The sequence below is a fragment of the Myotis lucifugus genome, unplaced genomic scaffold (genome assembly GCF_000147115.1).
Source record: "Myotis lucifugus unplaced genomic scaffold, Myoluc2.0 scaffold_35, whole genome shotgun sequence".
NCBI classification, from domain to species: domain Eukaryota; kingdom Metazoa; phylum Chordata; class Mammalia; order Chiroptera; family Vespertilionidae; genus Myotis; species Myotis lucifugus.
In genome coordinates, this window is record NW_005871083.1 from 1,155,322 (window position 1) to 1,167,718 (window position 12,397).

At 55.4% G+C, this 12,397-nt stretch overlaps 1 protein-coding gene across 5 annotated transcripts in view; it reads right to left on the minus strand.

Moving 5' to 3' along the window:
• Nucleotides 1-12,289, minus strand: part of GSE1 (Gse1 coiled-coil protein) — a 416,692-nt gene extending 404,403 nt beyond the window's left edge. For 2 of the 5 annotated variants that reach the window (XM_006087012.3, XM_023752558.1), the window contains exon 1: nucleotides 10,410-12,285. In XM_006087012.3, the coding sequence (XP_006087074.1) occupies nucleotides 10,410-11,822 (1,413 nt within the window). In that variant the 5' untranslated portion in view covers nucleotides 11,823-12,285. Of the gene's footprint in view, nucleotides 1-10,409 lie in introns of all 5 variants that reach the window. The other 3 variants (XM_023752559.1, XM_023752560.1, XM_023752561.1) reach the window with 3 other exon arrangements.
• Between the last annotated feature and the right edge of the window lie 108 nt (nucleotides 12,290-12,397).

Genomic DNA, 12,397 nt, shown 5'->3' on the forward strand with positions numbered 1-12,397 from the left:
CCGTAAGTGCCACTTAACCCCGGGCAGGGGGACAGCCAAGGCCCTGGCATTAGACCACCCTGTTCTCCCATGCCCCAGCTCTGCCACTTACTGTCAGTAACTTGATCCAAAACTCTCAGGTTCATGAGCCTGGGCCTCCTCATCTGAAAAGTGGGACTGGTGCCACCTACCCACAGGGCGGCTCAGGCCACCTTCTGTGGTCGGAGGAGGCACGGGCAGCCGGGGGAGCTGGCATCTTACTCACGGTCACCTAGTTAGGTGGTGGCAGCCAGTGACAAGACCCACAGGGGTCCTGGGCTGGTGGACAATCGGTGGGCAGCTGTGGAACGGTTGAGGGTCCGAAAGGACCCACAGGGCAGAGGTGAGCTGAACCTGACACATGGCTCATCTCTCACCTGCTCTTTTTTTTTTTTATCATGAAGCACATGTTGTTTTTAAATGTAAAATATAATGCAATCTGAAGATACCTTTAAAACACTGAAGTAGTTCCTAGAGCAGTGATGGCGAAACTTTTGAGCTCGGCGTGTCAGCATTTTGAAAAACCCTAACTTAATTCTGGTGCCATGTCACATACAGAAATTTTTTGATGTTTGCAACCATAGTAAAACAAAGACATATTTTTGATATTTATTTTATATATTTAAATGCCATTTAACAAAGAAAAATCAACCAAAAAAATGAGTTCGCGTGTCACCTCTGACACGCGTCATAGGTTCGCCATCACTTTCCTAGAGTATAATCAAATGAGGGCAAACATCTACGTAACAGCTTTAGAGAATAAAAGAAGGACATCTTTACAATGGCATTGCTGGCATAGAAATTCTGGAAGGGGAGGCCTTTTTCGTAATCATCGCTTACTTAAATCCTACCCATTTGTAGCACCCCCACCAGTGACTCCTCCTCCAGGCAGCCTTCCCTGACCTCCCTCTCACTTCAGGCCACCAAACATTGGTACAGGCTGCCCCAAGCCAGGTCTGGGTGGGCCCTCAGCCATCTCCCATGAACCACACATACCACGATCTGCTGTCCACTGAGCCAACCTTTATCTCCCGCATGGTACATCCTGGCATCGCATCTGGGGGGAGTATGGACATTGGAGTCAAACAGCCTGATTGGAATCCCAGCCCCCGTACTTGCCAGCTGTGTGACTTTGGACAAGTGACTTCCTCTCTCTGACCTCAATGTTCCATATCTATGAAATGGGAAAACCTACCTCACAGGACTGGTGAAAGGTTACAGGAGGGGATACAGGCAAAGCTCTTAGGACAGTGGCTGGCAGAGGAGGCTTTCGATGCTGTCTGCCATTGGCATCTTCCTGGTCGTCATCATCTCCTTAGACCTCACTGTGTCTTCATCAGGACCAGGTGGGTGGCTAGAACCCTGTCACCAGCTCTGCCCCACAAATGACACTAATTGGTGGCAGGATGACGTGGCTCTGACCTGAGGGGTCTCCCTTAGACCCTGAATGATTCCTCTCCCACCTCCCTCTGGCCCTGTGGCCAGGAGGAAACAGTAGACCCGAGAGGCGGCTGTTCCTGCCCAGAACTCTGGCTCTGCCGAGCCAATACCAACTGGGGCCTTTGTGTCATGTATTTGAGGCTGCTGGCACCTCTGGAAGGAAATCCAATCCAGCCATTGATTTCATACGGGGCTCCACACCAAACAGGCTGGGCGGCAGGAAACAAAAGCAAGTGGCTGGGGTGGCCAGGGCTGGGACGGGGAACCTGAGAGCCATGGTCTCAGAGCCAAGCCAGCCCCTGACCTCCGGGGTCTCTCCCCGCTCCATCCCACTCCTGCCAACAGGTGCAGAAAGATGAGATGGTGAGAATTTGACAGCCGCAGGGGAGCCAAGGGGCTCAGCTACTGGTCCGTCATCTGCTCCCATTTTACAGAGGGGAACATGAGACCCAGTCAGGGGGAGGGTCTTGGCCCGCCCCCTGGGGGGGGGGGGGGGAGGGTGCGGGGGGAGGGGCAGCGATCCCACGCTTCTGATTCCCAGGGCCATGGCTGGAGCAAGGCAAAACCTCAAGAGCAAGTGCAACCTGTTCTCAATTCCTTCTTTTTAAAAAAAGATGTTTTTGTTGATTTTTTCTTTTTTTTCGAGAGAGAGAAAGGGAGAGGGAGAGAGAAACAGCCACGAGAGAAAAACGGATGGGCTGTCTCCTGCACTCCCCCTACCGGGGCATGTGACCTGACTGGGGATCTAACCAGGACCTCTTGGTGCATGGGACGATGCTCAACCAACTGAGCCACACTGGCCAGGGCAATGTTCTCAATGCTTAATACAGCTCCCCTCCTCCTGGGAGGAGCTGACCAACTCCCATCTTCAGACACAAACCTGATGCCTGGAGACCTGCAATAGGAGGTGTGACTGTAGTCAGGGAGGAGTCACAGATGGGGCTTTCTGAAGCCTATATCATGGTTTTTGCCCGCTTAAAAGTCCCCAGGAGAAAGCGGAACGCGAAGGGCTAAACAGGGAGCTACCAGGTGACCCAGCAATTCCACTCCTGGTGTCTACCCAAGAGAAATAAGAACACATGCCCACAGCGAAACCTGCACACACATGTTCACAGCAGCATTATTCACAACAGCCTCAAAGTGGAGACAACCCAGATGTCCATTACCTGAGGAGTGGATAAACAACAGGCAGTCTGTCCATACGGTGGAATATTATTCAGCCATAAAAGGCGTAAAATACTAATATATGCCACCACATGGTTGAATCTCAAAGACGTTAAGTGAACACAACCAGACACAAAAGACTCACATTGTATGATTCCATTTATAAGAACCATCCAGAATAGGCAGATCCCTGGGGACAGAAAGGAGATTAGCGGTGGCCAGGGGCTGGGGTGGGGAATGGGGAGTGACTGCTAATGGGTACAAGGTTTCTTTCGGGGCTGATGGACATGTTCTAGAATTAGATAGTGGTGATAGTTGCACAACTCTGTGACTGTACTAAAACCCACCGAATTATACACTTTAAAAGGATGGATTCTATGGTGTGTGGATCTTATTTCAATTTAAAAACAAAAACAGCATCTTCTCAGGGTCAGCCCGCAGTCCTCCTGCCAACGAGGCCCCACCTGACGGGCCCTTGCGGCCTCTGCGATGAGCCCTCCCTGCCCTCTGGCACCTGGCCTTCCCCAGTGCTCCGAGGTCCCACCTCAGGGCCCTGCCCAGATCCTCTTCGTCGCTCATGTGGCAGCCCCCACCCCACGCAGGTCTCCCAGCCCCTCCATGACCCCTGTCACAATCCCTCCCTGCACCCAGTCTGGTTTGTTCACTGCTGGACCCTGAGGCCCAGAACAGTGCCTGGGACACAGTAGGCGCTCAATAAAGACAGACTGAACACATGGACAGAATCCTTTGTGACTGCCAGGCCTTCAAGATAAAAAGCCACAAACTCCTGGGCTGTGTTTACCTCTATCAGCAGTCTCATCCCAGGCCTGGGATCTTCTGGAAGTTTTAAAATCCCAGTGGCACGAAGGCCATCCCTCACAGATTCTCATTTAACAGGTTGTGGTAGGGTCCAGTCATGGGTATTTTTTTCCCAATTATCATAGTCTAGTCATTGGCACTTTAAAATTCAGACTGCTTCAAGTTGAGTCACATGCATTTCCAGGGATTCCAAACACTGCCAAGCCCTCCTGCCCCATCCCTTCTTCCCACTGCAGGCAGAACTACTTAAGGTTTTCCAGTAACGATACTCCCCGCACCCAGGCCTTCGCACATGCTCCTCTGCCAGGAGCACATGACTCCGGTGTGGACCCAGCTGAGTCCTTTTCAGTCTTCAGGACTCAGCTTAGATGCCACCTCCTCCAGGAAGCCTTTCCTGAATGTACCCATCTCCCAAACTTCTGCTGGGCTCTCAGCAGACCCCAGCAGAGAACACACCGCATGGCTACAGTCAGTCCCTTCACTCCTGGTCCCCTGCCAGCACCCAAGGGCAGAGGCTGCCTGATTCTACAGCACGTCCTTGGAGCGTCAGGTGCTCACAGAGCACCTGGCGGACAGTAGGCATGCACGCAAACATTTGTTGAGCTAATGGGCAGAAAGTGTGTTTACATTTCTCGAGGGCAGCCCAGGACAAGGGTAGAAGCAGAAGTGCAGCTGCGTCCCTGGCACAGGGCTGCCAGAATTTCTTACAAAACTTATACATATAATTAGCCGGTGTTACTGAAAAAAAAAAAAAAAAAACACAAACCAGCAAAAGTGGCATAAGGCTGTGGGCCTGTTGGTCCTCCTGGTGTAGCGTTGTCTGAAAAACGATGATCAGCGAGGTTTATCTGACCCTAACATGTCACCATCCTCCACAGGGTAGAATATCATGGTGGTTCGGGGCCCCAGCATCATAGATGGAATTTAAATCCTAGACCTCACTAAATAGGGAGATATTAGACAAAGGGTACAAACTTCCGGCTATAAGATCAACAAGTTTGGGGATCTAAATTACAGCATGGTGGTTATAGGTAATAATACTGTATCATATCCTTGAATATTGCCACGAGAGTAGATCTTACGTGTTCTCACCACAAAAAGAAAGGGTAGCTATGTGAGCTAATGCTATGGTGGTAATCATTTTGCAACAAATAAATGTATCAAGTCAACACATTATATACCTTAAACTTATAAAATGTTATGTGTCAATTATATCTCAATGAAAATTGGGGGGAAATGAAAATAAAATAAAGAAAACTTAGACCCCAAGAAGTCATTCTCCTGTCCCTAACTCCACAGAAGAAACCGCCAATAAATCACTAGATATGTTCCCAGCCAGTCTAGGCACAGCCTCAGCATCCTTCTCAACACAGGGCCCCCAGTCCGCTAGGCTCAGGTGGGTACTGCAGACCGCTCGTGAGCCCTGAAGACCAGACCTTTCATTCTGACAGATGGGGAAACCGAGTGAAGGTCACCCAGTGGTAGAAGCTCCTTTCACAACTGTTCCCATAAGTTCCCACTTGGGGCTACGTGGAGAATGGCAGCCAGGTTCTGAAATGCTTTTTCTGGACGGCAGGAGTACCATCGCTCTCCACCATCCCCACTGAAAAATGGACCTAGGGCAGACGATGAGCCTGAATCCCAGACGGGGGCTGTTCTCAAGCTGAGAAAATGTGCAAACAAGGCAAACTTGCCCAGAACCTACAAACGCTCGAAAAACACTCATGGGTGCGATCCAGGGAAATCTAACCAGAGAAGGGGCCGGAAAGCTTTACAGATTCTGGCCGTGGCCAAAGGCAGCCACCCCTCCTCCAGCCCCGTCCCTTCCCTGCATCCAGAGTCGGCTGAGTTTTGAAGACCTTTTGTCTCCGCTTCCTCTTTCCCAGTTGTCTCCAATCACCTCCAGGTTTAGGACAAGGCAAATCTGGAAAGTTCAGTCCTCGGAGCAGATGGCTCCCAACTGTCAAGCAAAGCACAGACTTCCCCTGGAGAAGGTGGTTGGCGCTTGAGAAAGGCCTAGAGCCCAGTTACTTCCCAGCCACGGCCTGGGAGAGGGTGCCAGTCAGCCCAGCGGGGCAGCCCACAAAGCTCCCCGGTCTGAACCGTCGCCGTGCTGAGGTGCCCCACTGGCCTGGACCGGGCAGCAGGAGCGGCCAGGCCCTCCCTGAAGAGCAGGAGCCGTGTGGGCGCAGATCGCCAGGAAACACGGGAAACAGATGTGCGTGCCGGGCCTGACAGGCGAGTGATGACAGACGCGCTCTGCAGGCCTCAGATGTCAGCGCTGAGAAAAGAAAGGCACCGCGGCAGCAACACCTGTTCTGGGCTGGGAGGCCGCACTCGGGGGCTCGGCGAGGCGTCCCCACGGTGAGGGGCCAGGGTGCGGTTAGGTAAACAGCTGCACGCTCCATTACCCAGAACGCTCTCCAGACGGAGCTGGAAGAGGGAAGGGCGGCCTGCCCGCCAACTGGCTTGCAAGGAAAGCCAATCGATCATGCAGCTGACCCATCTTGGACGGAGCAGGCCTCTCCCAGCAGCAGGAGGAGCCCCAACTGAAAGCTGAACACCTGAGCAATGCTGGGGAGAGCACAGACACAGGACACAAGTTGTCAGCAGGCCAGAGGAGCGGGGGACAGAGAGCCGGCTAGTGGGGGCTTCTTGGGGCCTCTAGTCCATACAGACACCTCCTGCCTCTCAGCTGCTCTGGGTGGAGGAGGCACATGCAGAGAAAATGATGACCTGCCCCCTGGAGGGCACTGCCACCTTCACAGCTGGAGCCCCAGAGAGGACAGAACGGCAGGACAGAGTAGAGGTTGGGGCACAGACGACAGAACTGGACTCCTGGGCCCAATGCTGGTCCTGTTGTTACTGGCTGAGTGACCTTGGGCAAATGACTTGATCTCTCTGGACTTGCTGTTTCCTCTATGAAATGAGCACAGTGGCCCCTCCCCACACAGGGTTGTGATGAGGATTTAGTAAGTGTGAACACAGGTGAAGCAGGTGGCACAGCCTGGAACACGGAAACATCCTCTACAGGCATCATCATCATCATGTCCCCAGTGCCATCTCCAGCAGCCTGGTCAGCTGCGCCCACTAGCTTTGAAGAGAGGGACAACCATTCTCCACCCCCAGCAGAGAGGTGGGGGCCAGGGACTGCAACATCAGAGCCGGAGGGTGACAACAAGAGACCCAGCAGAGCATCCAGTACCTCGGGGAGGGAGAAAGGAATGGACACATCTCGTATCCTTGCTGAACGTAAGCTGCTCTGACATCACAAACCTTCCAGAGGATGATCATCTACACCGCAACGAAGGCTCAGAGAGGGCATGCGTTTACCCAAGGTCACACAGCCAGCTCCCAGCAGAATGAAAACGAAAGCCAGGCCTGTCAGATTGAAAATGAAACCCAGGGTCTTTCGGTGGCTCTGCAGAGCCTTGTGTGTGATGGGGTTCCTCCCCGGGGAAAGGATGCCAGGACCCTGGAAGGGTGGGTTGCAGTCTCCCCAGCCCAGCCTTGACACAGCCCTATCCGAGCGGCCGGCTCAGAGACGTGGTGACTGCAGGGCAGGGTGCTCCGGGGAGAAAAGCCACAAACACACCCCAAGGGCACTGGTGACACTCTCCTTTCTTTCCTTCTTCCCTTCCGTCCTTCTTTCCTTCCTTCCTTCTTTCCTTCCCTCTTTTCCTTCCCTTCCCTTCCCTTCCCTTCCCTTCCCTTCCCTTCCTTTCCCTTCCTTTCCTTCCTTTCTTCCTTTCTTCCTTCCTTCCCTCCTTTCCTTCCCTCCTTTCCTTCCCTCCTTCCTTCTCTCACATTTTCTTTCATACTATTTAAAGTTGTCACTAAGGAATAAATGCTAACAGGAAACAGCTGAGGCATTATAGAAGGCGGTATGGATGAGGCTCTGGAACATGCCGTCCCAGTTAAGTGGTTTCCCTGCGGCCACCCTCCAAAGCCCCAGCCACTCCCCCCAAATTCTCAAACCACACGCTAAAGAGAGACACAGAATATGAACGTGAGAACCAAGGAGTCGGGAGCTGGCATAGGAAACGAGCGTAGCGGCCTCTGCCCCTCCCGGGTGGCTCAGCTGCTTCTTTGCCCACAGTTCCTGCGCACCAGTCCCTTTGTAGTGCTCCCAGCTCTCACTCCCCACCCGGGCCTGGCACGGACTCCTCCTCCTCCTGCTGTGCTCCCAGCTCTGCAGGAGGCTATAGTCTTTGTTGACTCTCTGTCCCCTGACACTGAAGGCTCTGAACTTGCCACCAAGTCCTCGGTGTCTAGAACAGCACCTGCCTCAGAGGAGGCACCTCGTAAATGCTGGCTGAATGAATGGGAGGCAGGGGTGCAGGGAGGAAAGGCAGAGGCTGCATTTCCGGCATCTCCCATCAATCAGGTGCTCTTACAGGTGGGGTCTATGCTTCTCTTTCCAACGTCTAATCCAGCCTGAGGCCCACCCTGCTGCCTCCACCACAAACAGGCGCGCTGGCCTCACCATCCACCTGCATTGCTGCCACAGCCAGGCCCTGCGGGGATCTGTTCCTGGCCTGTTCCAAGCCTTCTTGTAAGAAGTTTTTATTGCTCCCCTAAACCCAACTTCCTTTTCCTGCTTTCAAGGCTTCTAGTTACTCCATCCTGACTTCCCCTTCATCTCACCTCCACCACACCCACAGGTCCTCCTGCCCATCCAAGGCTGCATGGCTCCTCCTTACCTCTGTCCCTTTCCTCCTGCTTTACCTCACTCCATCCAATGAATAGGACTTCAGGGTCTGAAGACCTGGGCTCAAAAGCCCCCTCAGCCATCTACTTGGATAGTTACCAAGGTCATCGGACTTTTCTGAGTCTCAACTTACTCATCTGTAAAATGGGCCATGGTGAGGAGTTAAAAAAAGAAATGGTGCAAAAGTTAGTCTGACATCCAGCCTTCCCAAACTCACGCTGACCCCTTCTGGACAGACACCAGCTTGCGAGTTCTTCCACACCAGGCTACCCTCCACTCCCACCTCCCCAGCTGGACTAAGAACTGTAGCTTCTTTTGTTTCCTCAAGCTCCTATCCGTTGAGGCCCCCAGTTGGCATCTCATCAATCCTGATGAGCGAGCAAATCAACATGAGAAAACTCAGCCCAGTTTGGATGTTCTGCAGAAAACATGCTGTCGGAGAGGCCCCATAGACAGCACTTTGATTACCCCATGGCACACTGTCATACCTGAAATCCACACCCAGCCTGCAAACCCGAAGCCTCGTGGAAGATTAACCTAGAAAAAACTGCCCCAACACGTCGGGTGGACATGGTCCCACTACGATCCAAGCACTTGACTTTCTGGGAGTGTTTACATTCCCCCATCCATTCAGTTCTCACAGTGACCCTGCAAGGCGGGTGACAGAGATTGCCACTCCCCAGCCAAGGAAAGAGCTCGGCGAGGATAATAAACGGACTCATTGGCACTTGGTTTCTCAGAGAAAGGAAAAGAGTGGAACCCACGTCCGTCCTGCTCCAAAGCTGGGCTCTTCTCCCAGTGCCAGCCCTTGTGGAAAGTGCAATTCTCCAGATGTCCAGCAGTAGGCGCCACAAAGATCTGCCACCCACCACAAATGAGAGGACCTACCACCAAAGTCCCCAAAGGCAGCTCTGAAGTCCAAAGCAACATCAGTGGAGAAGGAGCCCTGGACAGAGCATGAGGAATGGGGCCAAACCCATGACGGGGGATAGAGGAGGGAGTGGCCGGGTGCGGGGCAAATTTGGGCCATGTCACTTTATTTATTTATTTTATTTCAGAGAGGAAGGGAGAGGGAGAGAGAGAGAGAGAGAGAGAAACATCAATGATGAGAGAGAATCATTGATTGGCTGCCTCCTGCACACCCCACACTGGGGATCGAGCACTCAACCCAGGCATATGGCCTGACTGGGAATCAAACCATGACCTCCTGGCTCCTAGGTTGACACACAATCACTGAGCCACGCCAGCCAGGCCATGGGCCCGGTCACTTTAAAGGTGCCACACACATGGACACAGGAACCTTTCAAACAAGTGGAATGACTATTCCTGAACAGACCAGAGAGAGCCTTCCCCATTCCCACATCCTTCTGCCGGCCCCTCACCAGCGGCTACCGCTTACAGGCGTCTGATTGAAACAAGTCGGTCTGTCTTTGGTAGAAATCAGGATTCATGACCCTGGGTGGCCATAATGGTGATCACAGCTCACAGATGCCCACTTCAGACCCACCAGGGGCAGCGCCTGCTTCAGCCTTTGCAAAGCCAGATCCGAAATGAACTGAGCCCTGTCTGGCTCCTCCTGGGCAGGCAGCGTGAAGGCAGGCGCCTTATAAACAGGGCCAGCGCCAGGCCTCCTGCCTCCTCCGGCACAGCTGACTTGCAGAGAAGAAAGACTCGCTTCCCACAGGGGGAAAAGTCTGTTTAGGCCACTGTCCTCCTGGGTACCAAACCCCCACATCTGGAAATCTTTCTATCTGCTGTTAAGCAGCCAGAGTCACAAAGGAAAAGTGTGAACTTGGATGGAAAACTCTGGAAAAGCTAAGCCACCAGGGAGCTAGAGTGAAGAGGAACTTCCACCTCTGATGTGTTTGAAACCGGGTAAGTACGGAGACCTCTCGGTGACCTGCGTGGCTGGACTAATTACCAATGTTATCAGGCGGATGACAGACATGCCCCGAACTTCCTCTGTTTGGTAGATTCTGCTGCAAACACACTCAAGTTCAGGCCCATGCTTGCTGTTTTCAGCTGTGCCCTATTCTTCCACGAGACCACTCCTGGCCCCCAACTCCTCTGAGCTGGGCATGCCTCTGAGCCCAGCCAAGCCGGTACATCCACCCAGCACCAGCCTGCTGACTCAGGCAGGGCACCTCCTGCTGGAACACATCACACAGAATCAGTGCTAACTCCTGGCAGAGAAACAGAAAACATCTCTTCTTTCCCTGCCTGGATTTCAGAGGATGAGATGAGAACCGCTGCTTACCTTTATCGCCGTTGCCACTGGGGAGCTCCAGCCCACAGGTCCCTGGCGGGTAAGCCCTTGGCCAGCACACACCAGCGTCCCACACTCCACACAGGCGCCGATGATCAGCTGCCGCCCGTCGTCCACCAGCAGACTGTGGCTCGCTCGCAGGGTATAGAGAAACAAGGGCAGCCGGGCCACCCGCACAGCCTTCAACCCAAGACACCGCTTCCTCTCCTGCTGGCAGAAGAAGCACACAAACGTGTCCACCTGGTACTGCCGGGACCAGGCACTGACAGCATGGTGGGCATTGCGTGCCTCATGCTGCAGCCACTGGCCTAGCAAGTCGTGGTAGCAGAGCACGCAGGTGGCCACCAGGCCTGTGGAGTCGGCAGGCCTGGCACGTGGAGCAGGTGGGTACACAGTGAGGAAGGGGAAGAAGGGTTCCTTCTCGCCCAAGCGACTGGAGGGGTTCACGTTGAGCTGGAACTCCTTCCCGGGGCCCAGCTCAGTCCCGCAGATGTAGCAGACGGACACGGCGCTGCCCTGGGTCGATGTGGGCAGCTCGGAGAGAGCAGGGTCAGAGGCAGGGAAGGCCTGGTGGTACCTGCCCAGGAAGCCCTGCACAGAGGTGATGAGCTCCTCATTCTGACAGGCCCGGTACAGGGCCCAGATGTCCTCCAGGACGCTGAAGCACTTGGGGCAGCTACGAACCTCACCTCGCTTGTTGGGGCCTCGGGCATTGGGGGGGCAGGGCAGGAGGCTGAGGAAGGGGAAATGCATGGTGCTCCTGGCATTGCCATTGAGGATCCTGGAGGCCACAGCCCGGGCGTCAGGGGTGCAGTCCTCCCCACAGAGGTAGCAGGCCTCTGGCAGGGTCCCCGAGGTGGTGCCCTCCTCCCTCGGGAGCCTCCTGCCCTTGGAGGCCATGCCGGGGGCGTGGCTGTTCAGAGGCACCACGTACAGTCTCTGCAGGACAGGCACGCTGGCCAGCTCGAAGCTCTGCCACTGCTGCATGAGGGAGGAGAAGCAGCAGGGACACACCAGGGTGCTGCCGCCCTCGCTGATGGGCTGAGCCCCGGGAGGTGGGCTGTGCAGCCACAGGAAGGGAAAGAAGGGGGCCTGAGCCAGCTTCTCCTGCTTCTGCACGTGGATCTGGTGCTGCGAGGCCGGGGACAGCGCCGACCCGCAGATGTAGCAGCAAAGGCCCCCTGGTGGCGCCGGGCGGCTCTCCGCAGGAACCCGGGGGACGCGGCCACCGGTCTCCTTCTCTTTGCGGCCACAGGGGTTCGGGAGAGGCGGCTCCTTGCGGTCCTCCTCCTCGCTGGTGATGTGGATGTCACTGTCCTCTGAGAGGCAGTAGCCTCCACGGGGCTCCCCCAGGGGCCTGCTCTCCAGCGTCTTGGCGGCCCTGCCTGAAGGGGCTCCTCTCATGCCGTCTGCAGGGGCCACTGGGGCTGGAGGGCCTGGCCAAGGGCCTTGAATCCCTCTCAGGACACTGGCCCGGGCCTCAGGGACCCAGGGCCTCCCGACACCCTTTCTCCGGCGCCGAATGCCGGTCTTGGGCTCCCCGTCCACGTGGAGCTTCGAGGGGTCCCCCTCCTCCTCCTCCACGTCACCCTGCGCGGGGGTCTCGGCGCTCTGTCCCGGAGGGGGGTCCCGGCGCCGTCCTCCACTCCTGGCAGCGGCCCCCCCGAGGCCCAGGCCCCAGAGGGGTCCGCGCCGCTGGCGCCCCGTCCTGGCGGGGGCTTAAGGCGTCGCGCGCCACAGGGTCGGGCTCCGAGAGGGGGTCGGTGTCCGACAGCTCGGACAACTCCGAGTCTCGAGGCTCTTCGGCGGAGACCCGGGGGCCGGGATCACCGCCGTCGTCGTCTTCGTCGTCGTCGCCGGTCGCGCCACCCAGAGCGTAGGCGATGTTTCACTCGCGGGGGGCCCCTGCGACTCCCGCGGTGCCCGCCCGCGCCCGCGTCGTAATGGGTGGGCTCGCTTGAAGCAAGTACATGCGCTTG